Raw genomic sequence first — 27,315 nt, forward strand, 5'->3', positions numbered from 1 at the left:
GAGAGCATCTATACTGGCATGTGCCTTTGTGCAAAAGATTTGCTTTTGTGCAAAAGCATCCGTGCCAGTGTAGACGCTCTCTTGCGCAAGAAAGCTCCGATGGCCATTTTAGCCATCGGACTTTCTTGCACAAGAAATTAACTTGGCTGTCTACACTGGCCCTCTTGCGCAAGAATACTTGCACAAGAGGGCTTATCCCTGAGCGGGAGTGTCAGAGTATTTGCACAAGAACCACTGATTTTGTACAGTACAAAGTCAGTGTTCTTGCGCAAATACTCACGGCCAGTGTAGACAGGCGGCAAGATTTTGTGCAAAAGCAGTTGCTTTTGCACAAAATCTTGCCAGTCTAGACACACCCCAAGTGTGCAACAACCATCTTTCAGCTGCTACCTCCATGCCAGATTGTGACGAGAGGCTTTCAGCAGCACAAGCCTGCCCCCATTGTCACTCGCTGATCGCCGAAGGACTTGAGTCATGGACAGGAGTCATGAAAAGAGAAGGAAGTAGAGGCAGTTATCCAAGGAAGAGCCTATGCATGATAGTGTTTTATGTGGAGACACTGTGGCATGTCAGCAACTACACAATGCTTGACCAAGGCACAGCCTGGAACCAATGGCAAGGCAGTCCAATACCACAAAAATTTATCAGTAATATGCAGGCTGTGATACTCAACCATAGCAATGCAGCTGAACCAATTAACATAAAGACAAACTATGTGGCCTCCTTTTCTTTTCAAATACCACAGTAGATTAAACCCAGCACGGAACAATTGACAGGTAAGTGGGGAGAGAACTGGTTTAGCAAAGCGAACAGCAGGTCAGGACTAAGGTATGTTGCAGACAGGCCTGTGGGCCCACGAATGGAACAGCTAACCAGAACGCAAGTCAGAACTAAAGCGAATTGCAGACCTGCATGAGGCCCATTGTTAGAAATGAAGAAAGTATTCCGTTTGGATGGAGATCTCTGAGGAGAACAGCATAAAATCCCACCATCACTACCTAGACCTTAGTGCTGTCAGTCACTCTTTTCCCTATACAGCACCAAACTTCATGCAAACAACATAAATGTTCAGCATTGCTTAATATAAGGGTCAAAGATTAGTAGTTTTTTGTGATGCACATGCTCAGAGGGGCTGTGTGTGAGGGGCTAATATTTAATCCGATTACTGCTGGGAAAAGAGCTGAAAAGAGGCATTAAGGTATCCTCTTCCCTAATACTGCAAAGGGGGCAAAGTACTCGCTTTGACATTCGCTGTCTCTTTGGCACTCAAGCGGTTCATCACATCACTGGGGAAATACAGCTCTAAGCTGGGACGTTAACAAGCACATTCCCCAAGCCATCCTCCGTATAGCTTTCACTGGCAAAGGCAGGAATTCCAGGTTTGTATTCCAGGAATGGAGGAGAATAGCGAGAGCCTGACTCTCATACCAACCCCTTTCTGCTGGATTAAAGACCCAGAGTGGGGTAAAGTGGCCCTCAGAGACTTGGTTCTTCCTGGGGGTATGTCTACACTAGAAAGTTAGTTCGAACTAACGGACGTTAGTTCGAACTAACTTTCCTATGCGCTACACTAGCGCTCCGCTAGTTCGAATTTGAATCGAACTAGCGGAGCGCTTAGTTCGAACTAGGTAAACCTCATTTTACGAGGACTAACGCCTAGTTCGAACTAGCTAGTTCGAACTAAGGGCTGTGTAGCCCTTTAGTTCGAACTAGTGGGAGGCTAGCCCTCCCCAGGTTTCCCTGGTGGCCACTCTGGCCAACACCAGGGAAACTCTATGCCCCCCTCCCGGCCCCGGACCCCTTAAAGGGGCACGGGCTGGCTACGGTGCCAGTGCCAGGTGCAAGCCTGCCAGCACCCAGCTAGCAGACCCTGCACCTGGCACGGCACAGAGCCACCCACCCGATGCCCCCCAGCCCACCCCCTCTTGCCGGGACCAGGCTGGCGGCTCCCAGGAGCTTGCCCTGGACCGCAAGAGGCGGGCACCTTCCTGGGCTAGTGCGGACATCGTGGACCTCGTCCACGATCTCCGCACTAGGCACAGGAAAGTGGCCGTCTAGGGCAGGAGAGCTGCCAGCCTGGCCACCCAGGACCAGGTGTGCATGAAAATCAAGGGGGTCCACTGAGACCCCCGACACTGAGCCCTGAGCTTACAATGGCCGTACTGGGTCAGACCAAAGGTCCATCTAGCCCAGTAGCCTGTCTGCCAACAGCGGCCAACCCTAGGGACCCTGGAGGGGATGGACCGAAGACAATGACCAAGCCATTTGTCTCGTGCCATCCCTCTCCAGCCTTCCACAAACTTTGGGCAGGGATACCACTCCTACCCTCTGGCTAATAGGACTCCATGGACCCAACCTCCATCACTTTATCTCACTTCCCTTTCAACTCTGTTCTAGTTGTAGCCTTCACAGCCTCCTGCAGCAAGGAGTTCCACAGGTTAACTATTTGCTTTGTCAAGAACAACAACTTTCTCTTACTAGTTTCAAGCCTGCTACCCATTCCTTTCCTTTGGTGTCCTCTAGTCCTTCTTTATGGGAACTCAGGAAGAACTTTTCTGAATGCACCCTCTCCACCCAACCCCTGCTTTTAGAGACCTCTATCCTGTCCCCCCTCCGTCTCCTCTTTTCTAAGCTGAACAGTCCCAGTCTCTGTAGCCTCTCTTCATATGGGACCTGTTCCCAACCCCTGATCATGTTAGTTGCCCTCCCCTCTCCCAGCCTTTCTCTTCCCCTCTCCCACCTCCTTTTCCCAGTCTCCCCCAGTTTTGTTCAATAAAGACAGAGTCAATGTTGGAAGAAACGTTATCTTTATTTTGTACATCAATAAGAAGGGGGGCTAGGGAAGGGCAAGTGGAAGGAGGTGAGGGAGGAATGGGGTACGAGCCCCCGATGGGGAGGACTGGGCTGGCTCTGCGGGCTTCTGGGGGTGGAAGCTCTCCTGCAGCCCCCCAATTACTCCCTCTCCCCAGATGGCAGCCTGCGGCAAGTGCAGCCGGGCTGATGGCCGAGTGGTGTGATGTGCCCAGTGTGGGCACTCAGGGCACTCCAAGCCAGAACTTCTTTGCTACCGGGGCACCCCTTAGAACTGTGTGTCCGGGGTGGGGGTCGGGACCCTTTAAGCGCAGCCCTCGGCTAGCCTGAGACAGTATCTCCACGCTCTAAGTCCTCCTTTTATGCCCTGCCGGCACTGCTTCCGGCCATCCTTAAGCCCTGTTCAGAGTCCACTCAATGTGGACTTACTAGTTCGAACTAGCAAAACGCTAGTTCGAACTAGTTTTTAGTTCTAGATGCGTTAGTTCGAACTAGCTTAGTTCGAATTAACTAATTCGAACTAAGTTAGTTCGAACTAGCGCTGTAGTGTAGACGTACCCTGGGTGAGGATTCCCCTGGTGCAGGCTCTGTGAGAGGCAGTGCTAGGCTGTCCTCTGAGCACCCCTCACTAGCATGCTGTCAGGGCATGTGGGGAAAGGGAGCAGTGTGTAAGAGGCAGGGCAGTAGTCCATGGTGCTGTAATCCAAAGACCAGCCTAAAGAGACTGCTATTTCTGGGTGAGGCCTCTAGAGCTGCCTAAAATATAGCAGTGACCCATCCAGCTCTGAGAACGGCTTGGATTAAGAGGAGCAAAAGCTGTTTCAAGCCTCCTTCGTCTCTTTTGGCCTGAGCTTCTGCAGCAGGAACCCTACTTAACATGCATAAAGTAGTCCTAGGGCAATGAATAAACAAGAGAGCTGTCGTCTTAGTAATATGTTCCAGCCTATCTTTCTGAACAGTTCTCCTTGTCCAGGATATTTCATTTCAAGGTCTTTTTGCTTCATAGAGTCATAGAGATGTCATGCTGGAAGGGACCTCAAGAAGGCCTTTAGTCTGTCCTTGTGACACATCCACAGCTGGTGTCCTTTGGCACAGCTCCATTTTGACAGAGAATTGGCTCTCAACATGCCTGAAGCAATAGTGGAGCAGTGAAACATTCCCTACCATAGCTCATGGCTGTATTTTATGTATCTCTATTGTACACATTGTTTGCAGCATTTTAAAATATTCTGGGCCTATTCATGAGCTGGTTTAAATTAGCATAATGCCAGTGGAGTCAAATGCCCATCTCAGTTACATGGGTGTGATGCAGGGGAGCGGGAAAAGGGTGGAAGTAAGGGGAGCAACACACCCATTGACCTCAATGGAGCTGCGGTGATTTGCACTTACTGAGAAGCTGCATTTCTTCATTTAAAGCTAAAGACTTGACCCTTCTTTGGAGTGGAAGAAAAACCCTAGTGCAAAATGACTGGTAGGATTCCTAGCTTTCCTGTGGAGGTTGCTCTGTGCCCCCTGCATGAAGGCTGATGGCTTGGACAAGAACAGACAGGAAATGTAGCTGATGGATCAGCCACTATTCCAGGAGCGAGCACAGCTCCCCCCAGATGCTGCACCCCCTTCTTTACCGCTACCCCAGATTAGAAACCTCTCGTGCACCTTTACCCCTCCCTGGACCTGCACCCCAATATTCCACCCTAAAAGCTGGGTTTCTAGAACTGAGAGCTTCTCTAGGACTTATCAGTAGAATAAGTGTAAGAAGATGAAATGGGGATGTACATCTGATTCCTTACATGTGAAATAGACTCAGGAACACAAAAAGGATTCTTTCCATTATTCATTTTTAAATGGAAATTGAGGGTGGTCTGGAAGCCTACACAACCACACAACCCTTTCCTTAATTCTCTCAGACCCCATAACTCTCTTGCACCTCAGTCCTCTACTCTGAGCTCTCTCCTGCCTCAATACTTTGTCCGAGTATGTCTACACTAACTCGTTAGTTTGAGCTAGTTAGGGTAATTAGGGCAACCGGAGTTGCAAATGAAGCCCGGGATTTAAATATCCCGGGCTTCATTTGCATGTTCCCGGGCTCTGCCATTTTTAAATTCGCCCTTAGTCCGAACTCTGTGCCCACGGCTACACACGGCCTGGAGTAGGTAGTTCGAATTAGAGATCCTAATTCGAACTACCGTTACTCCTCGTAACCTATTGCCCATCCCTTCACTACGCAGATCCATCAGCTGGTTCCTGCTTCACTTCAACGTGCCAGAGAGCAGCAGCAGCAGCTACTACTAGAGATGGAAGAGGCCATTACCAGCATGAAATGGTTTTGCTCTCATTCCCCACTGCCGACAGAATACTGGGCAAAGCTGACTGTGGTGCTGTGAGATCCAGAACTGTATGCTGGGAAATGTAGTCTTGGAGTTTAGAAAAACCAAAAGGAAATCGGAAGTGTGTGCGTGTTTGTCTTAAGAGGGATTAGAGGGTGCTACTGTAGCAAATATTTCTGCAGCTTTGGGACTGAGGATTTAACATGGACAGACTCCATCATTTTTCAAACCCGTTTAGTCAACCACACTTTGGAGGCCTATCGCACCTCACACAGAGCAAGTCTAAGGGGCTATTGTCTGCTGGCTCTGAGAATGAAGTAAAGAAACAACAATTATCAAAAACCAGAGACTAGATTCACTAAGTACATTACACAGACACCTTTATTTTTTCCCAATTAGCCATCAAAAACCATTCCATTCCGAGACTGGGTTGTTTAGAACTTCCATTTAAAATACAGGGTAGATCTCCTGATATCACCAGCAGAAGGAGGGTTTCCAGAACCGAGTGCTTCCTAGGACTAATCACTGGAGCGGGGGTAAGGAGAAGAAATGTACGTCTGATTCCTTACATGTGAAATAAACTCAGGCACACTGAGAAGATTCTTTCTATTATTCATCTCTAAATGGAAACTGAGGGTGGTCCTCAAGCCTAAAAAAGAAAACATTTATTAACTATCCCCATGTAAGTGCATTCCCAAGACTTCTGAGTGCAAAACAGGAATCTCAAGGAGCAGACTTGCAATGCTATCCATCGACTGTAGGGGTTTCTTTAGGCCCCTCACAGTACTACCCAAGCACATGAGCGCTCTGATGTATAGTGTCTATTGAGCTGATCTTACAACAGAGTTTACAACTAATGCCTGTGTTCCCTTGGAAGTTAATAAAGCTCAAAGAAAACATGACTGAATGGGGCACAACTGTCTGTAACTGCCAAGGGCAGAAGGCTTTTATGAGAGATTGTTATTCTCAGTAAACAGTGAATCTAGAACAAGTAATACTGGGCTGTGATGAAGCTGGGAAAATAGTTTTAAAAATGCACATAGGCCCAAACAGTAAAGTTGAGATCCTGCTCTGGATACAAACTTTGGCTGTTTTTGTTTACCCTGTTGCAGAGATAAAGGCTGCCCACATCAAAGTCTATTTACTCTAGATCCAAATTTTTGTGAAGATCAGGGTTGCGAGGGTTCTGAGAGTTCAGCTGTCAGGTGTGCCCAGTGACTCTGCGCAGAGCTAGGGATGTATCCACAAAGGAGAAATGTGCAACTCTCTGATCCTTCAGCTAATCCCCAAGGTGCTCTCTGTTAGCTGGAGATTTCAGGAGTAAACCCTCTCCCATAGGGGTTGTCAGGTGTCTGGTTTTCAACCAGAACTCCTGGCAAAAAAGAGACTTTCATGGCTCCAGTCAGCAACACTCACTGGGCCATTAAAGTCCAGCTGGGGGGGTCGCAGCAGGACTAAGGCAGGCTTCCTGCCAATGTTCCCTTTAATCCTTTCCATCTATGTGCAGATTTTTTCCATGTGCGCACGGGATACATTTTTTACACGCACTGAGGTCTGTGTGAAATAAACAGCCTAGCTGAGGGCATTCTGTTAATCAGCTGGGTGGTGTGTGGATCTCTCCTGAGCAACTGCACAAGCACACAGCTTACAGGGCACACTGCTCCCTGCCTGCTCTGGCTCATGGAAGCAAAGTCATATCCCCTGTCTGGTTCCTTAACAAAGGGGAAACCAGAGGGCTCTGCCCCCAAGTGCTGACTCTGCAGCTCCCATTGGCTGGGAATCATGGCCAATGAAAGCTGGGGGTGGTGCCTGCAGATGGGGCAGTGTAGAGCCACCTGGCTTCACAGAGGTTTAGAAGGTGCAGGAAGGACGTGCTGCTGCTTCTGGGAGCTACTTGAGGTAAGTGCTCCTCAGAGCCTGCACCTCAGAGCCCTCCCATGCCTCAACCCCCTGTCCCAGCCCCGATCTCCCTTTCACTTTGTGGACCCTTTTGTAGCCTGAAGCTCCCATTGCTACCCAACACCTTTATCGCCCGCCCCACCCCAGATCTCGCACCGCCAGATGAGTCTCCCCTCCCGCCGCCCCAGAGCTGACAACCCTCCCAGCCTCTAGATTCTTCAATTCCAGCCTGGAGCCCCCTCCTATGCCCCAAATACCTCATCCCTGGCCCTGCCTCAGAGCCTGCATCCCCAGCTGGAGCCCTCACACCCTCACGGATCCCAGCCCACTGCCTCAGCCCAGAGCCCTCCCCCTCAACTCCTAATTTTTGGCCCCACCATGGAGCCTACACTCCAACCAGAGATGTCACCACTTCCCACTCTCCAACCCCCAAGCCTGCCCAGTGAATAATAGTGGGGGGAGGTGGGGAGCAATATGGATTGAGTGGAGGCTGGGCCTGGGAGAAGGGACAGGGAAAAGGTATTTGGTTTTCTGAGAGTAAGAAGTTGGCAACCCTACCCAGAAATGCCATCAGCCCTTCCCCAATGGCAGCATCTTGGAGCATGTGGCACAGGACCTTGCTCTGTGGGTTCCATACCATTAGGGAGATCCTTATGTCAGGGGCGGCCTAGACTAGCTGCCAGCAACTGGCGCCCTAGGCGAACCATGCAATCGGCTTCCCCACCTCCAAACCCCTCAATGATATTGCACCACCATTTGGCGCCCCATTGAACTTGGCGCCCTAGGCGACCACCTAGTTCTCCTATATGGACGGGCCGCCCCTGCTTATGCTTTATGTCACAGGATCCCAACAAATTCCCTGGAGAGGGGCCCTGGACTGATCCCAGAATTTCCAAAACACAGGAATGTTTGTAACCAGTAGGATGATTAGACAACATCCAAGGGAAGTGGTGATTTTACCTTTAAGCTTCAGCAAGGCCAAACAAGCAACCTAACTGCTAGCAAGGTGTAGAGATAATGGGCAAAATTCTGCTTCCAGTACATCCAGAGGGACTTAGCAGTGGTAATGTCCCGTGGATTTTTATCAGAATAACCAAGAGCAGCATTTGGTCCATTGAATCACTCTGCCACACTCCTGGGGATTGAATAAGTGACCCCACCAGGTCTATTTTCCTGTCATTGTGGCCTCGGGCACTGCTCTTCTTGAGCTCCCCTATTCGCTATCCATGGAACATAATTTTCTAGTCTCCTAAAAATGATGTTTCATGGACAGTGAATAGAGGAGATGGAGATGTGTGCACTATTGTCATCACAGGGTATGGGAGAGACAAGGTGGATGATGTGACATCTTCCATTGGACCAGCTTGTGCTGGTGAGTGGAACAGGCTCTGGTCTGTAGGGAGCTTGCTCTGAGGAAGTGAATTCCGTCTTTTTGACTTCACTCTCCTCCCCTTCCTTCCACAGACTAGGACATACAAACCCCAGGCAGCACCAGACCCTGCCAAAACAATAGATGCAAAATCTGCAGACATATCTCAACTACTACAGCGATCAATACTTCCTACACCATCCCTTTCAAGATCCATGGATCCTACAAACACCCATCACAACATATAGTAAACTTCATCCAGTGCAATAAATGCCCTCTGTAACAACCACCACACAACCTCTAATTAGAGATCCTAATTCGAACTACCTACTCCGTGCCGCGTGTAGCCGTGGGCACGGAGTTCAGACTAAGGGGGATTTAAAAATGGCGGCACCCGGGAACATGCAAATGAAGCCCGGGATATTTAAATCCCGGGCTTCATTTGCAACCCCAGTTGCCCTCATTTGCCTACCTACCTCGAACTAACGAGCTAGTGTAGACATACCCTGAGTCTCTGACTTATCAGTCATCATCAATGTTCCCTTTAATTTTTTCCATCTGTTTGTGAATTTTTTCCATTCATGTGCAGAATGATTTTTTCTGTGTGGCTGAGGCATGTGCAAATGTGCACCACCACTGGAACAAAACCTACCTATAGGCGCTCTGCTAATCAGCTGGGCAGCACTTTAATGTCTCCTGAGTGGTTGCCCAAATTATCCTCACAAATTTTTTAAAAAAAATCTGCACAATACTTTCAAAAGTTGAGTCCTGGAGCTTAAGTTCATATCTTTGCTCGTCACTAAAAATCATGGACTAAAAAGAGATGGTTATAATAACCCATAAAGCCACTCTATAATCTTCTAATAACCCCTCCTCTCAGAGCAGCCTTCCCCTCTTTTCTCTTCCTCCTGCCCCTATATGACTGGAGGCATGTTAACCACTTCAACTTAAATTGTTAACTGCTTATGCTAAAAATATCTATTCCTTGTATTTAGTTGTGACAGTTTCCCAGCCGTGAAGAAGAGTTTTCTGTGAAAGCTTGCTCTTTAGCAACAGAAGTTGGTCCAATGGAATACACTGCCTCACCCAATGTGTGTCTCAGGGTACATATACACTTCAGTGCTATTTCAGGATGCTTCTAGTATCCCAAAATAGCTATTTTGTGTCTTTTAAACAAACCTGCTATTTCGAAATAGCTATTTTTGAAATAATGGGCTCGTTATACTGAGGTCTCTGTAAACCTTGTTGCACAAGGATTAAGGGACGTTTTGGAGTAGCACTCTATTTTGAAATGTGGCACTGTGTAGACAGTGCTAAATTTTCAAATAAGCTATTTTGAAATACATTAGAAGTAAGCTACGCAATTTGCGTAGCTCAAATTGCATAGCTTATTTCAAGCTATGGATGCAGTGTAGATGCACCTTTAATCTCCTGAGGGCTGTGATGCTTTGTTCTAGTTTTAGTTGTTGGGTTCAGCAGGAGGGTGCTGTGTGGTGATGGTAACGTGATATCCAGAAGATCAGACTAACAGTTCTGGTGGTCCCTTCTGGCCTTAAACTCTAGGACTCCATTCCAGTCCTAATACCTATGATCCTAAGTACATCCTTTGTTATTACGGGGGTCAGTATAACACAACATTTTGTTTCTTTCTGGACCACTGGAGCCTTTCTCCTGCCTCTCCACAGAGCTCTAAAGTATAAAGCATTGTGACTCACTGTTTTAAGTTCAGGTAGCGAAGGTTTTTGTTCAGCCCATCGATGTTTTTCATGTCCTCCCCAGAAAGCTGGAAGTCAAAAACCTGACGCAGAAGATAGAATTAAATGTTGGGTGACTCCTGAAGAGAATGGTTCTTCTAAGCATGAGTATGTGCATTTACAAAAGCACAAACCTTATATTAGTGAAAGGTAAATAAGATGTATATTCATCTGGGCCTGTTCTTTCAACTATATGTTAGATATTTCAGAATAAAGAGTATGTAGCTATGTAACTGCTGCGATTTCCTTTTCAGTGAATTTTACCTTTAAACTTCTAGAAATTTGTTGTCTGCAGAGGCAGCTACCACTTTGAACGTAAAGGGCATGTTACAGAGAAGACACGCTCTGTGCTCTCTTCTGGAGATGTTCTCTGTTTTCTTCTTTCCTTTAATCTAGAATCAGTCAGTTTGATATTGTACGGTTTGCTCCTTGGGTATGGGAAATAGAGCAAGAAATCCCATAGGAAGCTGATTTACCTAGAAAAGTTTTTTATGATGCTGGGCAAAAATGGGCAGGGGAGGACAGAGCAAGGCTTGGGGATAATCAGTTGTCTAGGCAAGAGGGGTGAAAGCAGAAAAGGGGCACTCTCCCTCGGGAAGATCATTTGTTTTTCCAAAGCTCAGATGGGGCCCTTATCCAATTGGATGTCAAGAAGAGAGCTGTAGTCATTCTGGGTACGTCTAAACTATGCTAGACTTTCAAAAGAGGATATGCAAATTTAGCAGAAATTTCCATTTAATCTTTAATGGTCACTTTTGAAAGCGGCACTTTCGAAATCAGAGCTTTGGAAAGTGAAAATAATCGAGATGCGGTTTTGTCGGCGAACCCTCCCATTTGTTGACAAGCTGCTTTTCCTTAAAAAATGAGGTTTACACAGTTTGTCATTCCACGGGAATTTGCATATCCTCTTTCGAAAATCTCGCGTAGTCTAGATGTAGCCTCTGGGAAAGGACTCTACAAATCAGTTGCTCTCTCAAAATATTGCCTTTGGGATACACAAACACTCCAGGTTTTTTTTCATCTGCTATTATTATTTATTCTCTAAGGGGTGCCAAATTAAACAGCTCAAATATTAAAGTGGCAAAAGGATTCTCCAAGAATAGAGAACCTGCCTTAGAACTGCACTGAAAAATGGTTGATAGTTCTTGGGCAGGACGCTGAAATAGTGCAATGTACAAAGCACAATATTTCTCAGCTCTCAATGTGGTCTCCTTTAAGAGTTAAGGAAAGGGTGCCCCTCATTCTCTTCTCTCTACACTCTTGTTTTACCTGGAAGTTTTCTTCAATACGCTCTCTGGTGAAGCTCTTAAAGAGGACCACGATACCGCGCTGCAGCTGGTAGCGCAGAGCTATTAGAGCAGGACTTCGGTTGTATTTTTTTGCAATTGCGTCCAATACAGGGTCATCCAGCAGAACTGGGGTGCTTAGATCGATCCTACAGGGGAAACAGACAAAATAGGGGACATTTCTGGGATCAGGAATGCAGTCACCACAGCCAAGTGAGGACAGTACCGGTACAACCTGAAGATAATGTTCTAGGTCTTTTCCAGCTCTTGTATTTATTGTATAACTCTTTAACTATCAGGTATTTGGAAGACAGAGGGCACTTCCCCTCCCTCTGACCCATTACTGAGGTTCTAATCCTGGGAGCAAGGCCCAGTTTCTTTCCTTACCACATCTTGTCTCGCTGTGAACCCAGAGCACAATTGGCTTCAAGGAGGATACCATTGGATTTGCAGAAGGCCAGCAGTTTGCTTTGGTTGAGGTAAGGGTGACATTCAACCTGCAGAATCACCCCCAACCCAAAATTGAGATTTCAGATCATTTGAGCAGCAGCAGCAGGAGTTGGAAGAAAGAGACAGCAGATGTTATGTCAACAGAATTCACAATGTGAAAATATCACAAATATTTTAATGCAAATCCAGGCTTGCATTAAAATACAGCCTGGAGATTCAAGTGACAATGGGGTGCAATTTAATTTATAAGAAATCCCAAACAATAGTTTATGTGGTAGAGGACAGGAGCCAAGACATATTGAGTGAGGACACGCTTAATAAAAATTTATAGTGAGGGCCACAGCATGCTTGCATTCCTCATGTGTTTAGTCCCACTGTGTTCTTAGTAAGTGGTTTAGATGCAGAATTTGGACCATTGTGTATTGTTATCTAGCTGGGATATGGATCAAGATAATGAATTGGACTAACTACAGTGGCAATTAAAACTATGGTAATTAGTTAGGTATTGGGTGTAGAAAGAGGGAGAATTACTAATGCATGTACTAGAGATCTGTACCAGGATGAGATGTAACTGTATTTGTGGATTAATGACTCTCTCCTTCCAGAACTTATTTTCAGTGGCTGAAAACTTCTTCAAAAGGGGTCTTTGGTTTTTCTCCAAAAATTTCTCATTCTTAGTCTCAAAAAATGATTTTGAGGTTGGATAAGGGAATTCAAACTTCAGTTCAATCATTTTTTAGGTGTCCTTATGTGATTCTCGCCAGAGAACACATTTTTTTCAATTGCATATTTTTATAATGCACTTTAAAACCATCTAGATTTAAAACTTCAAAATTACCTTCCACCTATATATTATCCTCAGTGCAGAACTTGTGCTATATTACTTTTTTGGGGAAAAAAAACCTAGTTGAGGAGCAAAATTACTCTCAACAACTGACTATGGATTTCTATGCATATCCTGTGCTATTTTCCTCATCACATACAAGTCATTTCCACCCCCCACCACTTGATTCAGCAGGAACAGAATACATCTGGGTATCTACATGAAGGGTAGGCAAGGGGATTGGAAAATAACATGATCCATCTGAATCACCTCTCTCTGAGACTACTGATTGAAAGCCACATTTCTAAGTATGAATTTGGCTAACCTGGTTAAAAAAACCCAACATTCTCACATCTCAAACAGAGAGATGCTGGCACTCTAAAAGTTTATTCTCACAGCAGGGGAATAACTCTGGATGTACAGGGAAGTGTCAGAGTCTTTCTTTCTCTTGCCCTTCTCAAACACTGTTTGCTTTCTGGAATTTTCTACTCTGTTCTTTCCTGATCTGCATACGCTTGTCATGATTTCAGTGTTGGGAGCAAACATAGAACTATGTTTTTCTCCCTCAGAACTACATCTGAATCTATAGCTGCTAATGGCCTTTGCCTGTAACATCAGGTGGTCCCTAAATCCACAAATTCCAAAGATTTTAATATCAGGGTCTAACTGTTTTCTGCTGGAACTGGAAGAATAAGGAAGTTTCCCGTTTGAATTAAAAGAAGGGCTGGGCATTAGCTTCTACTGAGAAAGACATGCTGGAGTTTCTCATCCCTTTGAGCACTGAGTTCCTTCCCCTAAAAACAAAACTCTGCATAGGCTACAAGTTCTGAATTGCTTCTACCTAAGCACTTTTAGGTCTCCGTCCTAAGGTCAGAGTTTTACCTGGTTGAGAACAGGTTTGTACTTGAGCCCGGGTTTGTTCAGGATCATTTCCAGCTGCCTGATGTTGAAGTTGGACACCCCAATTGACTTCACCAAGCCTGCGTCTTTACATGCCTCCATGGCCTGGCCAAAACAACAACGGCCAGTTCCATTATCACAACTGGCAGTATAATTTCCACAAGACATGAAAAATTACGCTCAACTGAGCTCACTCAATATAAAATTATTCCACCAAAATATTCTTATGCAGATAGGGAAGAGAAGTTTGATCTGTTCTATTACAAAATTCTGATTTAGAGACAGTCATTTTCTAGCCATTCACTTAGGCAACATGTGTATTTGTGGAAGCCACAGTTGAATAAAGGCATTTTCTTCCCCAGTTGAAAGCAGACCAGTGAGTCTCAAACAGAAAAAAGTTTTAACTTTTTTCCATTTGAATGAGGGTGTTACATTAGTACTCATGTAAATGAGGGACAATTATTTCCAAGGACAGTGGCTCCCAACCTTTTCCAGCATACAGACCCCCTTTTCAATCTATTATAATTTTACAGATCCCTCAAACAATATAGCTGTGCCTGCAGCCTGCATGTGCTTCCCGAGCCACGTCCCTCAGCCTGCTCCGGAAATGGCATGGCTGTGGGACTTGCTGGCTCCTGGCACTCAGCCTCTCAGCTTCCAGATTTCCATGGACCCCCTACAGTAACATCGCGGACCACCAGGGACCCATGGACCAGAGGTTGGGAACCATTGTCCAAGGACAATTTGAAGAGACACTGTGTTAACTTTCTGCAAAGCTCTGCCTGACTTGGTGCAGCTTTATATTTAATTTCTGGCCTCTCTTTAGAGAAAAGCAGCAATGGGATTAACCTAAGTGATGGACTTTATGGCGTGGGGAAGTGTGGACAGAGTTTGAACCTAGCTCTTCAGTAGGTTGCCCTACTAATAGGCTGCAATCCTGAGCTGCTCAAAGAGCATTAGCTAAAGAATTAGGGATCAATGAAGTTTTCATTTTGTCTGACTCCAGGGAAGAATATTTCATTCCTCCTCTGTGGAAAACATCACACCTAAAGCCCACATCATAATTCTGTCCCTGAAAATGACATTGGCAAAATGTGGTTCAGCTCTGCAAAGTGATTCTGTGAAAAAATGGCATTTTGTGGCTTATTGTTGGTTGTCTTTCAGTGGTTGCCCCATAAAATCTGCTCCATTTACAAGTGAAAATATAGTTCACTTAACTAGAAGCCCTGAACACTTATGAAAGGCTGTTCTATGCACAGTTGTTGTACCACTCTAAGGGTACGTCTACACAGCCACATTATTTCGAAATAATTAGTCTTATTTTGAAATAACTTAATCTGCATCTACACAACAGGCAGTTATTTTGAAAGCATGACAAAATACTGTCAAGCTGGAGGACTTCTTACTCCGACTCCTGTTACCCTCATTGTACGAGAAGTAAGGGAAGTCAGAGGAAGAGTGCTCTATTTAAAAAATAAGTGCTGTGTGGACGCTCCCAATTTCTAAATAAGCTATTTAGAAATAAGCTATGCAATTGATGTAGCTCAATTTGCGTAGCTTATTTTGAGTAAAGCCCTGCTGTGTATACGCACCACAATTGTCTCATTCTGACATGTCTATTGTAACAGAATTGTCCAGAAAAGCATGTCTGAGACAAGGGAAATTCCCCTTCGCATTCCAGGGAGCTGCTGTCAGAGAGATATAACTTATTCCAATGGAGACCATCATGCTGGTTTAAAGGTGCCTGTATTGGGAAAATTCATTCCTCCAAATTTAAGGGAATAAAATACCCCCGAGTAAACACCACAGTACAAGTAGATCTGCCTCTACATTAGGGGTTGTACCAATATAACTATTTTTCTAAATCATGTCCCTAAATGAAACAGGCTATGTTTAAAAAGCAGTGTTATTTCGGAATAACTGATGTTATTCCAAAATAACATAGTCTGCGTCTATGTAGCAAGCAGTTATTTCAACCTAATGTTGAAATAATGTCGAGCTGGAAGACTCCTTATTCCGACCCCTGTAACCCTCATTTCATGAGGAGTAAGGGAAGTCAGAGGAAGAGTGCTCTAAGTCAAATTTCCCGCATGTAGACAATGCCAAAAGATGAAATAAGCTCTTTCAGTTTAAGCTATGCAATTCATGCAGCTCAAGTTGTGAAGCTTATTTTGGCTTTAGCCCTGCTGTGTAGATGTGCTTGTACAATGGGACTAAGACTGTGTGTGGCCAGCTGTTCTCTGCCATTTGAACTGGACTCTTTCCAACTTTTGCATCAACGCTAATAAGAACAGTTTAATGACACCTTTGCAGCCCCATCGTCTCCAGATTATGCCCTCAGTGATCCCTGAGGAACATCATTCTCTTAACACAGGTGTAACCGATCTGAATTTAGTTAGAAGAATCTGTTGATGGTTCACAAAAAAACACTTCTTAGTTCAGCAGCACCAGTCATCTATGGAAGAACAGTAGCAAAAAGCAGCCAAAACTTATATTTGTTACTAAAGCAATTAGGGTCCCTGTCTGGTAAAAAACCCAGAAAATACTGGAAATGTAAAATGGACCGTGTCTGCTGGGGGCAGGGATTTTTAAAGGCACAGTGTCCTTTTTTTCTTCTTTTTCTCAACAACTTTGTCTTCCTGTCTTTTTGCTCAATCAATTTTTTTCCTGCCACGTTCAGGATTTTTTTGGAAAGTATCTGGCAACCCTACTAACAATCCCAGCCTCCTACATACATAACCATCAGATTCTTTTTAGCCATCTAAAAAATGTCATATGATTAAAACTCCCCAGAATTCTGAACATTGTCTGGCCCACAAAAGCTCATCATCTAATAAACCATCTTGTTAGTCTTTAAAGTGCTACATAGTCCTGTATTTTGTTTCAGCTACACCAAACTAACACGGCTATATTTCTATCATCTTTTGGATAAGATTCAGCAGGCTGAATAAGGAAACTGGATGTAGTATCATTTAATATTCAAGTCACTCACCTCCCAAGTTTGACGTAAGTCTACAACATCGAAAATTAATTTTCCATTTTCATCCATTGGTGATAAATCTGGCCCAGGCTTAAAAACAAAAGTAAATTCTCCTTCAGTCCTGATGTTTTTTTACAAGTGGATTTTAATTATTTTGGGGCTAAGAGAGGCATTCTAAGCAGGAAGAGCAGGGTAGGGAAGCTGGTTAAAAATAGAATGGTTTTATCTAAACATTTTGGCTTTCCACAAGCTGAAACATTTGGATGTGTAAAGGAGAGATGGATGAGTTAGGGAGAGTCACCAAAAATTTGCTTTACATGCAACAGCCATGTGTTATCCCATATAAGCATCTTATTAATTCCTTTTCTTTTAAGTCCCTAATGGAAGAACACCAGCAGCATCAGAACAAAACGGATATAGCCTGAATTAAAATGAGCTTGAACTGAAGTTTCTACTTCACTAGGGACAGAGCAACCATTGTAGATTGTCAAATTGAGCTAGAGATTTTATTTACACAACACTTTTACTCAAAAGTCTTAAACATAATTCAAATATGTTGTATATCTTGTCTTCCTTGATCACCCTAGATGCCTAGAAATAACTTTGTAAATAAAAGGATAAAATGTTAATATAGATTAATTCATCAGCTCAGTGAAACACTACTTTCATCATCTAATAAACCATCTTGTTAGTCTTTAAAGTGCTACATTGTCCTGCATTTTGCTTCAACTACTTTCATAAGAAATTGCAAAATCAAAGCACGCCTGCAGAAAACAATCAGTGCCTAGAGATAGTAGGGCTAGAACATTGATAAGGTGTGACACAAAACTGATATCTTCACTGACAGAGAAAGAACCTTGACTTAACAAACTAAAAGGGCTATGGTTGATTAAATAAAAAAACCCCACAAAATATCACAGTAGCCCCAGATAGTTTTTATCAATTAGCGGTGAGTTATCAGAGTAACTAGAGTTAGCTGTTTATCATTAAATGCATATTTGAATTTAGAGAATTTCTAAGATAGTTTGTATATTTGTCAGTTTTAGTGGCATAGAGTGAACTCAGGGAGCATGTGATGTACTAATAGCAAGGATTAAAAATATAAAGTGTATAACCCATATGTTTACTATAGATCAATTGCCAATGAGATACAAGTTTCCTCTCTATCTTGCCAAATATTGCATTATTGAGTGTGCCTCATGCATTAGCTTTTCTTTTGTTTCTTACCTTTGTGATGGGTTGAGTCACAGAGATCCCCCTTGAGACTGTCACCTGATGGGTTAGCCATGCCACTGAGCCCTCCTACCTGTCTTCTTGGCGACCCCACCACTCTATCTTAGGCTATCTCTAGATTGCAGGCTTCTTTCGGAAGAGGATTTCCCAGAAGAGATCTTCTGAAAAAACTTCTTCCGAAAGAGCACGTCCACACTGACAAAGTGCATCGAAAAAGCCATCTGCTTTTCCGAAAGATAACTTCCACACTGGATGGATGCTATCTCGCATTTAAACTGTGATTACTATGGACAGAATGGCCACCAGGGCACCTGTGCTTTTTTCTCTTCCCTCTTCCTCGTCCACACACATCTTTTTCCGAAAGAGCTCTTTTGGAAAAAGGCTTCTTCCTCATTTACCAATGTCAGAAAAACCCCTCTGTTCTTTTGATATTTTCCGAAAGAACACAATTGCAGTGTGGACGTATGTGAAGGGGTTTTTTTCCGCCATTTTCCCGAAACTCTGCAGTGTAGACATAGCCTCACTGAGCCAGAAGATCCGGTTTTTCGCCAGCAAAGGAACAGAGTTTGGGTCACAGCCCACAGTAGAGCAACTCCAACACAGAGCAGCTCAGCTCTGAGAAAGTTCAGTTAAAGGGACTTGACACTGCACTCAAGTGGTAACAATTATTTACACAGGGTTTAATAATAAAAAATTATTTTATTAAATATAAAAAGAGGATTTAAGTGGTTGAAAGTGATAACAAACAGACAAAGAAAGATACTAAGCTAAATATAACAAAACACACCAGATAAGCTTTATAGTCTAAGAAAATTGTTACATGCAATTTCTTCCCCTAACAGTAGTTATAATCATGTTTTCTCACAAGTTAAGCAGTCTCCTACTCAGGGCATAATCCTTCCCTCATTCAGTCTTAGGGTATGCCTACAAAGCAACATTATTTCGAAATACCTTAGTCCATATCTACACAGCAGGCAGTTATTTCAAAATAATATTGAAATACTGTTAAGCTGGAGGACTTCTAACTTTGACTCCTGTAACCCTCATTGTGCGAGGAGTAAGGGAAGTCGGAGGAAGGGTGCTCTGTTTCGAAATAAGTGCTGTGTAAATGCTCCCAATGTTGAAATAAACTACACAATTGACGTAAATCAATTTGCATAGCTTATTTTGAGGTAAGCTCTGCAGTGTAGACGCACCCTTAGATGTTCCCCACAGTTATCTTGGTGGTAAGCAGGAGGTGGTAAGCATTTCTGGCAAATGCCTTATTGTTTGGTTTCCTGCCTATGAGTTGATCTGGCCCAAAGTGGGAATCCTTTGTGTTCAGTTTCAACTCTTTCATACTCCCATGGAAAAGTACCATATCCAAAATGAGTTCCAGCATCAGTTGACCTGGCCACTTGTTTTCGCTGGACCAACCATAGACAAGATTTACAGGAAAGGCAAGACTATTCATAGATCATTGTCATGAGTACAGGAATGATACATGCACACACATAGACTATACATATTCAGGGGATTACAAGCTCTCCAATGATAAGTTACATACCACATGTTGCATAAAGCATATTTGATTTAGGCATATTCAAATTCAAAAACATATTTCTATGAAGGATAAGGGCGTGCTATGTCACAACCTTCCTCTCTAACATGCATTGTATGGGTATGTCTACACTTGCCCCCTAGTTCGAACTAGGGAGGCAAATGAAGAATACCGAAGTTGCTAATGAAGCACGGGATTTAAATATCCCAAGCTTGATTAGCATATTTGCAGCTGGTCACCATTTTAAAATGCCGGTAGCCCGAATTAACTTGCCGCGTGTAGACGCGGTAGTCTGATCCAAAACCCTTCCCTCAAATTAACTGTTATTCCTCATGCATAACAGTTAATTTGAGGGAAGGGTTTTGGATTGGACTACCACGTCTACACGCAGCAAGTTAATTTGGGCTACCGGCATTTTAAAATGGCGACCGGCCGTGAATATGCTAATCAAACTCGGGCTATTTAAATCCCACGCTTCATTAGCACTTTTGGTATGCTTCATTTGCCTCCCTAGTTCAAACTAGGGGGCAAGTGTAGACATACCCTATAGTACTTATGAAGGATGACCGTATGACTTGATGGATAATGGGTCTTTTTTAGAAAAACTCTGTTCTGGCCCATGAATATATTACCAAACAATTGTTTCCCTATGTATATTTTTAAATAAATGTTTACCTTTAGAGATGTGGGGGTATGGATAATGTAGAGATCAAGGTAGCTGAATTTAAGTTTCTTCAGTGATTGTTCCAGGCAGCTTCGGACAAGTTCAGGACGGTGAAAGGTACTCCCAAGCTGTAATGATTCAAAAACAACTGTTTTTTCTGAAGAAGTTCTCTCTTTCCTCTGCTTTTCCAGAGGCACACTTTGTAAAAAACACTTTTCTAATATGCCTTAGCCATGGCATACCATTGCCTGTGCCTTTTTTTCAGAAGGGTCGTGTTTTGAGTGTTTGTGTTCAAAGTTGCACATCTGAGGCTATGTCTATACTACAGGCTTCTTGCGTAAGAAGCTTTTTGCAAAAGAGATCTTCAGCAAAAATTTCTTGCTCAAGAGAGCGTCCACACTCCAAAAGCGCATTGAAAAAGAGATGTGCTTTTGCGCAGGAGAGCATCCACACTGCATAGACGCTCTCTCAAAAGAAAGCACTGATAGCTATCCAGAGAATAGCCACCAGGGCACCCGTGGTTTTTCCTCTTTCCTGTTTTTGCACAAAAACCCCCTGTTGCCCATCCACAAACACCTTTTTGCGCAGGAACTCTTGCACAAAAAGGAATTATTCCTCATAGAAGCAGGAATACCTACACCGGAAAAACCCCTCTTTTTTTTCATTTTATGTTCGCAAAAACGCACTTGAGGTGTGGACGCTCTGTGAGTTTTTGCACAAAAACATTGTAGATAGTGCATAATAGTGTAGATGTAGACCAAGTGAGAAGTGAATATTTCCTGAAGAAGCAGGGTCAGAGGCTGAAATACTGCTAGAATGTCAGCAGTGCACATAGTCAGTACTAGGGCTCTATGTAGGCCACTCTCAAGGATTAAGATGTTTCTGGCTAAATGTGTTCTCTCTGTAATAAGACTTTGGGAGCAGGCCCTTGGAAGAATGGAACAGAAGATATCTCTTGGTATATGACCAGGATCTGCACCCAGTTCTGGACTGTCTTTGGGAACCAGAAGATGGGAGTTCAGACAAATGCCACTTCTAATGGACATTAGTCCTAATGTGGAAAGAATCTTGTCCCAAGAATCTCCTCCTTTCTTGTCAACAGTTCCCTCACTACAGTATGGTTCTACTCTGAAAAGTCACTCTCCAAAATGAGAGCTTGGTGTTCCATATTGGCTCAGTGATTCAATTCAAATGTGCCCCATTTACAAGTGAAAGGGGGCATTTCTAATTGACAGTGCCTCAAACTCAGGATGGAGCAAAGTGGGTTCTTTTCTTCTTGTCCATCATTTCTAGCAATAAAGGTGTAAAGATGCTGTAGAACAAATTATGCTCTCAGTGACACTTTTCAATCCCATTGTTTAAAAAATCTAGCTTTCAGTAATAATCCCTTGCTTTAAACAAATATGTAGTACACGTGTAATTGGTTGGAATTTAGCTGACAATTTTGTTGATGAAACCCAAGAAAGAATACAATCCACTTCACCCTCCCTTAGCCATGTTGTCTCTGTAAGGGGTACGTCTAGACTACATGCCTCTGTTGCCAGAGGCATGTAGATTAGGCTACCCAACATAGTAAAATGAAGCGGTGATTTAAATAATCGCTGCTTCATTTAAATTTACATGGCTGCCGCGCTGAGCCGACAAACAGCTGATCAGCTGTTTGTCGGCTCAGCGCGATAGTCTGGACGCGCGGGTGTCGACATCAAAGGTATTTGTCGACCACCCAGGTAAACCTCATCCCAGAAGGCTTACCTGGGTGGTCGACAAATACCTTTGATGTCGACACCCGCGCGTCCAGACTATCGCGCTGAGCCGACAAACAGCTGATCAGCTGTTTGTCGGCTCAGCGCGGCAGCCATGTAAATTTAAATGAAGCGATTATTTAAATCACCGCTTCATTTTACTATGGTAGCCTAATCTACATGCCTCTGGCGACAGAGGCATGTAGTCTAGACGTATGAGTTATAATTCTCTCCCACCCCTGTAGATAGAATTCTGAATGTACACAGATAATAGGGTATCTGAATAAGAAGGTGCCATTTTTACACAATTTTCAAAATAAATCCACACTTTAAAAGGAATGGAAATAGTCTATCATTGTGCACAGGAACCTTAGAAGGGGGCATGAAGTAGGTGTTTTAGCTTTGCTTTCACATATTTAGAGATAAGTCTTGCTCGAACCCGTAGCTTGTTATAGATTGTAGTTTTCTAATTCTGTGAATATTACTCCCCTAGAGGCAACCCTTTTAATACTGGCTTAGAGTAGATCACAGCATTCTTCATAAATTAGACAAAATAATGAGCAAAGGAAGCAGTACAATAAAAATCCTGCTACTGAAACAAAACCCGCTTACCTTTCCTGTGTAAAATATGTCCTCTCTTTTGACTGTCCCATCTGCAATCTTCTCGTGAACCGCTCGCCCAACCTCCTCCTCGGTCCCATAGACAAAGGCTCCATCAATGTGGCGGAAGCCAACTTCAATAGCTACTTTTGTTGCTGCCTCACATTTACTTTTTTGAACCTATTAGTTAAGAATGTTTAGTGTCAATCTCTCTGTATTAGGAGTAGTTTATGCTAGTCTTCTAGAGTTTTAAAGCCCATCAGAAAGACTCCAATGTGGAATGGCACAGTTAGAATTTTGAATTTAATTTGAGGGAAATTCAAGGATTCTGGTCCTGGTCCTCTGTTGCCCAGAATCTTGTGTTATCATTGACACCACAGCACAGAAAATGGAATATAGGTGTAAAAAAGCTACTATTCAGGTTTGGCACTTTTTGTTAGTCCCACTATTCAAAGGAGTAAATGATTCCTTAAAATTGCAGGGCAACAGAGAATCTGGTGTGTTGTTGAAGATTCTTTTTTATAAGAATTAAAGGGAATTTAGGACAGGATCTGGAAACCAGGAACTGTCAGAACCAGATATCAACATACACTGTGGATTAGAATCCCCAGTCTGGCTGAGCTGAAGTAATCATTTAAAAAAAAACTTATGATTTTTAAGCCAAACTCATGATCTTGTCAAAACTGAACTATGGTTTGAAATGTTTGGGTTTGTCAGGATTGCCTTCCTGTTATCAATAGCTGGAACAAAGGCAGCTATTAGAACTTTTTGATAAGAATTATGATTTTGTGAACCTCTGTGGGCTTTTGATAATGACTCAGCTTTACTTCCAGCTAGTTCCATATTGACACTCTGAGATTAATGACTGGAAGTCATAATTCCTAAAAGATAAATCTCTCTTCTAGCAGGCATCATAAAGAAAATAAAACAATAATAAGCAACACCTAAGGGAAGGACAAGTTAACTTCTTGGAGAGTACTAGAAAAAGGCAGAAATAGTCAATTCCTAAACCGATAGAGGCAAAAGTTTCTATAAACCCGTTTGTTCTTAATAATGACTCAGCTTTCTTCCAGCTAGTTACACTTTGTTTCCTTTATTAAATACTCTATTGAGATTAATTATTGAAAAAAGAATCCAGTACCAGCCATGCTTCAAAGAAGAGATATATCTGATGGGATAGGTGTGATTAAAAAAAGAAAAAGAAAAAGAAAATAAGTGCTAAGAAGGTGGGAAAATTAACTTCCTGGGGAGTAATGAAAAAGGGTAAAGACAGCCAGCTCCTAAATTGGCAGAAACAGAAGAGTTCTGATTTCCCATTTGCCTTTTTAAAAAATTCCGATTTGTTGATACTAGGAGAGAAATTGTTGAAAGAGAAACTAGACTGGGGGCCTAAATTTGCTCTCATTCAAGTCAATGAAGTTACAATGGTGTAAAACCCAGTGTGATAGAAGAATTAGGATGTGTCTACACTGCAGGACTTACCTTGAAATAAGCTACACAAATTGAACTATATCAATTGCATAGTTTATTTCAAAATAGGGAGTGTCAGAGTAAGAAGTCCTCCAGCTTGACAGTATTTTGACACTGTTTCAAAATAACTGCCTGCTGTGTAGATATGGACTAAGTTATTTTGGAATAGCGCTAGTTATTTCAAAATAGTGTTGCAGTGTAGACGTACCCTTAGTCTTTACAAATATAGATGCTCATTATATTATGGCCCCTTTTCATCACTCTGGCAGTCAGAGATGATGTGTAACTCTTGATGGGGAGTGGGGCACAATTTAAAGGCTTGGAGGGGTGGGGGAATGTGACCAGCCATGTGTTGCCTCTGAGCTGAGGAGGAGTAGCAGAGCCAGGAGTGCTAAGGCACCAGTGAGCGACTGCCCTGGGAAGCATCTCATGGTATCCAGGCTCTGTGGGGGCATTGCTGGTCTCCTTTGGGAGAGATGCAAGAAGAGGTAGGTGTGCAGCTCAGACATTAAGCACCCTCCCTGCCTGGGAGCACCTGACCATGCAGAGACAGGCTGACTCAGGGAACAGGGGAGAGAGGGCTGCCAGGCAACCAGCCAGTGAGCTGGAGAGCCAGGGGCCTGAACTGGCTGGGCAGCTCCCAGTAGCTCTCAATCCACCAGCGCCTGGCATGAAGCAGGTGACAGTCTTCAAATTGGGGGGGAAATGTCTCCCCCCTTGCATCACTCCTGCAGGCAGTGTGATGGAACCTTAAATTATACTCACTTAAGAGTGGTGGTCCTAAGGTGCCTTAGTATAGCTGAGACACATGCCTGAGTGAACGGACACAGTCGATATAGATTGCAGTTTGTAGGAAAGTCATATTTAAAGAGGTAGTCTCTTCAGGGAGGAGGTGGTGAGAGACCATTTCAGTCCTGCTAGTACTGCGCAAAGGTTAGAAGGACTCACAGGAAGGAGCCAGGTCACTGAGCAATAAAGCTAGTGTCAGTGCATCACCTTTATACCTTGGACACTACATATGTCAACATGTCATGGTGACAGAGGCTCAGACATACCAGGTGAGATGAAAAAGATCCACACACAAGAAGTCTCTCACAGACGAGCTCCCCCCCCCCTTTTTTAAACCACAGTAAGAATTAAGACCGACTTAAATAACAAATCATGGAGAGGAATAAGGAGCAAAAACTAAGTGAGGACTTAAAAAAATTAATATCGTGCACTTTCCTGTGAGAATCTCAGTGCCATATTCCAAATTTTTAGGATAAAATCTTCAAAAGTAACACCATTTCTCAGTGCCTGTCAAGGTCAGGCATCTCAAACTGCCAGCCCGTGGGCCAGTCCTGGCCAGAGTGATTGTGCAATCTGGCCCAGGACTCCCAGCATGTTGCGGGGGAGGGAGCCTGTCTGTTGCTGGTCCCCCAAGCCCCACCTCTTCCCACCATTGCCTGCCTTCTCCACCCCAATAGCACTCTAGCCCCTAAGCACATTGCTTTGGAGGCAGGAGGCCTGGTGTGGCATGGCTTCCAAGTCACTTCGATGCTCTAGACATTTGTATCCCTATTAACTGAACCCAGGGAGGAAATTCAGGGATTATCAGCATTTTACAAAATTGGGGAAGGAAACACATAGCAACTGAGAGACACAATTGGGTCTTTTGACTCCAAGTCCCCTGCTCTGACCATTAGACCAGCTTCTCTATAGTGGGATCAGTAGGTAGCAGGACTGGTGAGACGGGAGGAAAAGGAAATACACTCATTTTCCTTTCCTGAGCATCAGGACTTTGGACAGACTAGCAGGGCCTCTGGGCAAGATGGTGGAGGGGACGGGCTCCAGGCCCCTAGAAGAGGCAGGGCCTTGGTTGGAAGGGGTGGGGCTGAGATCTAGCCTTCCCCAGCCAGCCCTTCAGCACTGCCTGGCTCATGCTGCCCGCAGCTCTGATAGTGATTTAAAGGACCCAGAGCTTTGGCTGCTGTTGTGGTAGCAGCTGGCATCTTGTAAATCACTGGACCCCAGTGCAGTTGTCCCTTTGCCTTCCTGTCATGGCCCTGCTCAAAGTAAACCATTGAGCAGCACTACAAAGGCTAAAAATAACGGATTCATTTCTATTTAAAGTAAACTGGTTTCCATTTAGCTCAGCACTGGCAGCGACATATAAGCTGCAAGCTGGAAAAGGTAGTGCGGTAGGTCAGTGCTAAGGTGCACAGAATGTTACATGGAGACTCTGGATTAGATTAGTTGCATACTGGAGGTCAGCACAGAGGTGGATTGACAGATGCATGGTGGGGTTCAAGGTGTGAGTGGCACGGGGTGCTGTCGATCAGGTGCTTTGGTAGAGCTGAGCTAGGGAGCATGCTTAGACACCAGATTCACTCAAATAATAAAAAACAACTTTTATCTACAGAAGAATATTCTTACATTTAGGCTACGTCTAGACTACAAGCCTCTTTCGAAAGAGAGCGTCTAGACTACAAGCAGATTTTTCAAAAACGCGAGCTGATTTTTCGAAGGAGACTCTAGACGTTCTCTTTCGAAAAAGCACTATTTGCATTCAATAGTGCCTTTTTTCGAAAGAGTGCTTTTGAAAGAAGGCATTATTCCTCGTAAAATGAAGTTGACCATAATCGAAAAATCTGCTGCAATCTTTCAATTTACTTTCAAAAGAATGCGGCTGTAGTCTAGATGCAGGTGAAGTTTTTTCGAAAAATCTCTGTAGTCCAGACACACCCTTATATGCTACTTAATCCAGACCCCAAAGCAATTTTCAGACACTGTCAATCGTTACTGAAACTAGATGTACCGGGATCTCATCTTGCAGCCCTTTCTGGAATGATAGAGGCAATAGTTACACGAATGCCCAACAGTGTTAACCAATAGGTTAAGGAAAAGAAATCCATAAAAGCTTTACTTACTGCATCAGGAGAATAGGTTCCAAATCCCACTGCGGGAATTTTGTTCCCATCGTTCATCTTAATACAATGGTCTTTGTCAAGCTCCATCTCTTTACAGAATTTCTTCAATTTTTGCTGAGGCTGAACCTTTGAACACTCCTGTGTGAGCCAGTAAGACCTCCAGAAAGGAAAAACAGTATGAATTTCTATTGTAGTTGTATTTTTCTAGGATGTGGACTAGAAGGAGTAGCCAAATTTTGTGCAGCAGGCAAAGAGAAAAAAGGACAAATGCAAAATGACAAAGCTATGAGAACACAAACTGTCATTATTAAACAACAGTTCAAAGATCGGTCTGTTTCCACAAACTTTATTGACTTAACATTGCTTCCATGTGACACAAGAAATGGAGAAAAGAGCTCCATTCAAATTCACAGCCACTCTACAACGGGATGCAGGCATTTCCAACAAATATACTGAGGAAAACTATTATAACTTTTAACAAGTGTTTGTTCTACAATGTTTTATCACATATTTCTGAATTTTCAAACTCATCAGAACAAAAAAAAAATTAAATTGCAT

General features: G+C 43.6%; 1 protein-coding gene across 1 annotated transcript; it reads right to left on the reverse strand.

Moving 5' to 3' along the window:
• Positions 1-5,501: 5,501 nt before the first annotated feature.
• LOC102446483 (aldo-keto reductase family 1 member C3-like) lies at positions 5,502-27,053 on the reverse strand. The gene is made up of 9 exons (XM_006135475.4): positions 26,758-27,053; positions 22,391-22,558; positions 20,048-20,164; positions 16,612-16,689; positions 13,602-13,724; positions 11,834-11,943; positions 11,430-11,595; positions 10,122-10,204; positions 5,502-5,787 (listed from the first exon to the last, which is right to left on the reverse strand). The coding sequence occupies exons 1-9, from the start codon at positions 26,842-26,844 to the stop codon at positions 5,748-5,750; spliced, it is 972 nt and encodes a 323-aa protein (XP_006135537.2). The 5' UTR covers positions 26,845-27,053; the 3' UTR covers positions 5,502-5,747.
• Between the last annotated feature and the right edge of the window lie 262 nt (positions 27,054-27,315).

This window comes from Pelodiscus sinensis, chromosome 1 (genome assembly GCF_049634645.1).
Source record: "Pelodiscus sinensis isolate JC-2024 chromosome 1, ASM4963464v1, whole genome shotgun sequence".
NCBI classification, from domain to species: domain Eukaryota; kingdom Metazoa; phylum Chordata; order Testudines; family Trionychidae; genus Pelodiscus; species Pelodiscus sinensis.